Source organism: Dendronephthya gigantea, unplaced genomic scaffold (genome assembly GCF_004324835.1).
Source record: "Dendronephthya gigantea isolate DGI-Jeju-01 unplaced genomic scaffold, DenGig_1.0 000009F, whole genome shotgun sequence".
Taxonomy (NCBI): domain Eukaryota; kingdom Metazoa; phylum Cnidaria; class Anthozoa; order Malacalcyonacea; family Nephtheidae; genus Dendronephthya; species Dendronephthya gigantea.
In genome coordinates, this window is record NW_021163019.1 from 974,241 (window position 1) to 979,370 (window position 5,130).

General features: G+C 38.1%; 1 protein-coding gene across 1 annotated transcript; it reads left to right on the top strand.

The window, feature by feature from the left end:
* The first annotated feature begins 1,563 nt into the window (after positions 1-1,563).
* LOC114517826 (adrenocorticotropic hormone receptor-like) lies at positions 1,564-2,603 on the top strand. The gene has a single exon (XM_028537649.1). It carries the CDS (start codon positions 1,585-1,587, stop codon positions 2,545-2,547), a length of 963 nt encoding a protein of 320 aa, XP_028393450.1. The 5' UTR covers positions 1,564-1,584; the 3' UTR covers positions 2,548-2,603.
* The last annotated feature ends 2,527 nt before the right edge of the window (positions 2,604-5,130 follow it).

A 5,130-nucleotide genomic window follows, 5' to 3' on the forward strand; every position in this document is an offset into this window, starting at 1 on the left:
CCTGCGGTATGCGATTTAAGCCTCCGCTTGCGAAGCCGGAAAGGGTGAAAATGGTGATTTTGGACAGTCGATTGATGATTTGACATTACAGGACACGAAATGGAAGAATTGGCAAGCGCACAGGAAACGTGTTAGGGACTTGAGAGTCTTGAGACTTGTACGTAAGTTGTGGGCACAAAAGCAAATATAGACTGAAGTACCTGGTTTCTGTATTTTTTTGTCTGAGGACTCAAGAGTCACTGAACAAACACATTTAATTATAAGGCCTGCTTCAAACGTGCTTCTCGTGTGCCGAATACTCTAACAAGTATTCATAATGAAAAGTGTACACGAAAAAACCTACCTTTTGAAACGGTCATAAACGAACTAACGTTTACTTTGGGGTCGCATGAAACATCTGGCAAAAAGAAGCAGGTATATAAGCTCCCCACCAACTTCAGAATATGCACTTCATCGTGTCCATAGATCGACTAGCCCAGTCGAAGAGAAGGCCTTAGAGAAAGAAAAAAGCGAGTTAACCGAGGTACCTTTGGTTGGAAAGAAGTTTGTTGATAATATGAAGAGCTGCATAAAGTTTTTAGTTGTGTTGTTTGTGGTGTGTGTGATCCACGCAAGCCTTGGCAAGCCGAATTGGTTGTGGATGAACGATGAAAATGTCGATGACTCGGAATATGCGTTTCAAAATTGGAACAAGCACGAATTCAAAAATATGAAGAGAAAGATAAACGCAAGGCAAGACTGTAGCAAATGTCCAACCGGTAATTGTTATAAAGGTGCATGCGTAGAATAAGAAATACGGAATTGGTATATGGATTTTAGACTGTGAAATACTGCAAACGCGCATGTACAGTAAATAGATTAGGAAAAATTTAGAGAATTAAACACTATTTGTAGATTTGAATAAACCCATTCGAAAAAGTATTGCTTCCTGTCTCTTGATGTGTCTCATACGTCTTGTGAACGGCTCTACCCACATGTACTCCGATGAACTATTCACATTAAAATATTTCAGTTCAGTTGTTTCATTAATGAAAGGATGAATATTGAATCAATGAATATTGAACTTATCCGCCGTTTAAGCTAAACGCCTTTCGAACAACCGGCCGCAGAGTCTGAACGTGAGGCCTCAACTAGTGTAATATTCTGATCTTTTTGTTTTCCTAACAAACTTAAACATTGAAATTAACTCATTTTAAATTTCACACAAACATGCACATGGAAACATCTATTCATAATTAAAAACATTATCAGCAGAAAATTTGCTTAAATACACTCAATGGAAAAACCTCTGGGGAAGCATACTCTGGGGACATCGTCGGGTTTACGGTAATGTTTTGGCTTAAAACATTTTCAAATGAACCAAAATATAAACTTTATCCAATAGAGTCTTAATGTCAACGTGAACTTGCAGTTTGTTTCAAAGCTTTCAACTTAAGTCATAAAAAAATTTGTTCTTCGTTTTTACTTTAGTCTTTTTACTTGTAGACATCTATATCACATGACATAAACGCAGATATCTCCACGAAAAGAATACATAATTCATCTGTTATTCTTTTGTTTAGAGTTCAAAACAAATATTAAATAATGAACGGAACTCCGACGGCCTCAGCACTTTCATACTCGTTCAACACCGCACCAATCGTTTTGGCAGAATGCATATTTGGAGCGTTGGCAAATTCGCTGCTACTAATTATCATAATTCGCGATCCGATGAGAAATCTCCGCAAGCGAGCCTGTCTGACGATCGCAAACTTGGCACTGGCGGATTTGATCTCGAATATCGGTGGTATCGGGCTATGTTTCTACGACTACGAATCTAGATTAGATCCGGCAAACTTCTGGTCAGTGAAATCGTTCTATGCCACCGTCCACATTGGATTCACCGCGTCGTTTCTTATGCTGCTCCTGCTGAGCGTCGAAGTGTACATCGTTACGAAGCATCCGCTGACGGCACACCTCGTGTTAACCAGACGAAAGACTCTTTTCGCGATCTCGGTTCTGTGGTTCGCAGCCATTATTGTAGCTTCTAGTAATTTTTGGACGGAGGAGTATCCGTTTACCGTACTCAGTGTTGTCCTTTGCGTGTTCCAGATTTGTGTTATGGCTGTCCTTGTTTTTCGAATTTTAGTCATTTTAAATATGCGGAAAAATCGCCGAGAGCTTTCTCAACTCATGCCTGCCGGATCGCAGAATGATAACGGACTGACCGTGACATTTTTGTTGCTTTTCGTCGTGTTTTTGGTAACTGCGTTTCCGTACCTTGTCGCTGAGCAAGTCCATTTCTTATACCATATTAAACCAGAGTGGAACATAAGCTTCAACCACGATGTCATCACTTACACTATACCCCTGATGCACATAAACTATGTCATAAACCCTCTTATCTATGCTTACAGGATGCCTGACTATAGAAAAGGCTTAATTGCGTTGTTTACCTGCCGGAAACGAGCGCAGGTCAACACCCCGCGGACGCCCGTTTCTGATAAAGCGACGTCTCGGACTTTTACTGTCAACTCCGCGTCTCATGACAACAGCATACAAGTTTGAAATTTTGCTACAGTCATGGAGAAAAAACTTATTAAGGATTAGACGTTTTATTGTAATGCTCATGTGGAACTAAGGATACATTTCTTCCCAATAGGGGGAGGTGTCACACAATTGCTATATATATATTGATATAGATTATAAGCCTCTAAAGAATTTTATGATTCTAGAATAATTATAATATATTGGTATAATCGCCTGGTGGACCATCCAAAAGTAATACGGATATAGAATTTAGTGAGTAATAATATCTTATTGTACTTGTGTGGCCGATTGTGATGATTCTTGATTAGAATTATTTTAATGCGCGTTCTTGGTCTTTAGTCAAGAAGGAGTTGCAGCATTCTGACCGGAGGTAGACGCAGCGCGAGTGGCGTACGTACCGTGTGGAGGGGGTGCTGTAGTCGAGGTTTTGCCGGGCAAAGTCGTTTGTTAAACTTGAAGCTAGCGCACGAGTGTCGGGGGAAATTTGGCCTAAGTTGCTTGATTGCTTGCGATAGTTAGACATGTCCATCTCGTTCGTATGTTGGTAAATCGCTCAGTGAAGTAAAACAGATACTCAAAGTTTTCCGTGTCTTATCATTCCTTATATGGTACACTTAAAAGAATAACGAAAGGATATATAAATATGCCCCCTCTTAGTGCGCTCAAAGTGCCACGTATCTATCTGTAAAGCTGGTATTACACCCACTTGCAAGGATAACTTAGAAATTCCAGAATTAATAAGATATTGAGTTTACAAAACCACGCAAAACCGAAAGTGAAAGTTAATTCCTGGACTTCCAAGGATATCAATAAGGAATGCATGAATATAATTTAATGCTGCTCTTGTGATACTTAGCACTGGTGCCCAAAAATTGGGATTGAGATTAAGACTTCCTTCCGTGTCGATCTCAGCTATAATAGCATCGAGCCAATATACTCTTGGATGGCAAAACACGGGAGGTATAATTGAACTGTCAAAACAATTATGATTCTCCGATGAAACAATAGCTGCTAAGTATGACGATTAACCATTTGATCGTATCTTTATTAACAACGCAGCAGAGTGTATCAAAATAAAGCCAATCTTTCTACTTCAAATTAGTGATAATCTATTTTAGTGATCAATGCGACAACTTCATTGTTTTAGGACGATTGGCCTCACAATCAAAAAAACTATTTAAATACTTTGCAGTAAAAGCCGCAATTTAAGGAATGTGTATTTACAAATTAGCATGACAGAGCACATGCATATATACTGACTACATGTTAACGTAAATTTAGACCCATGCAGTTCTTTGAAAACGCTCCAGTAATGAAAGTGAAAGTAACTTTGTTAAAGTTACCAAATATTATGATAATTATATAGCTGGGCCTATTCTAAGGATTTTCAATACTACACATATAGATATCGTCAAGTATGAAGTAGCTAAACAGATATATAGTTACATATTTCAACAAAATCTATTAATTTTATTGATCAGTAATTTCATTATTTGGTAATTTCAACATCCTTCAGCTTCTCCCTTGGCCCACATATATTTTAAATTTCATTACATTCACATTCAATACTGCACACTTTCCTAACAATACGACACAAAGTGTTATATAGCCTGTTATATAGGCAATTATTAGCAGTATATGAATACAAAATCATTGGACATTTTACGAAAGCATGCACACAACTTTAATTCGATTTTCGGAGCTGAAATATGTATCATGCAGATTCTTTATTGCTGCGAGCGAAGCATGCGGCCCTATATTCTTGACGTGCATCTCGATTTCAGCGATTTTTGCTACAGGATCATTTTTTGAGCACACGTACCATGGTATTGCGGTTTCATCCTAAGCGAATGTGTAATGCTTCATATTCGCACTTATGTGCACGTTGTTGGCGTCAGCTAAAAGCACCGGCGTTTAATCGAAAGTGTGAGAATTCTCATAAGCATAAAACCACAATATAATATTTGTATATACGTTTATCATAATATAAACAAAATCCAGTTTTTAGACACGCAATATTGCAGCCATTACTATCCTGAAGACTACCCAAGAAATAATTTGAAAGATAAAGGCACTTTGTGTATTCACTCGCAGCAATTCACTTACAATTTGTATATAATTCTAGTTAGTAGTTTAAATGCGGCATGGTGTTGCTTTTTTTTAACTGTGCCTTACAAACATCATGTGAGTATTGTGAGCGATTTCACATCAACATGGTTTCAATTAATATTCAACCCCTGTGACGGCGTCTTCTTCAAATCTATGTAGCAATTATATAGTGTATTGTCTCGAATCTATTTTGAGGCGAAGCTCTTGTGAGCGCGTATGTGAGAGTTTATTTTCATTAACATGCATAACTAGCTAAATAGTAAATTTACGTGGTGTATCCTTGCACAATCTAGTTTTTTGCTCGGTGTTTCCGCCGTCTTCATGTCGAGATCAGTCAAAATTGTTTTGCAAGTAGACTGTAGAGTTAGTTAAATCATGTAACGCCTTATTGCTGCCGATAATAATCATTCATTAGTATAAACAACATGGGGCCATTTCCCTCCGTTTTAATACATCCCAACCCCGCCTCGACGATCATTCTTTAGATCCTCC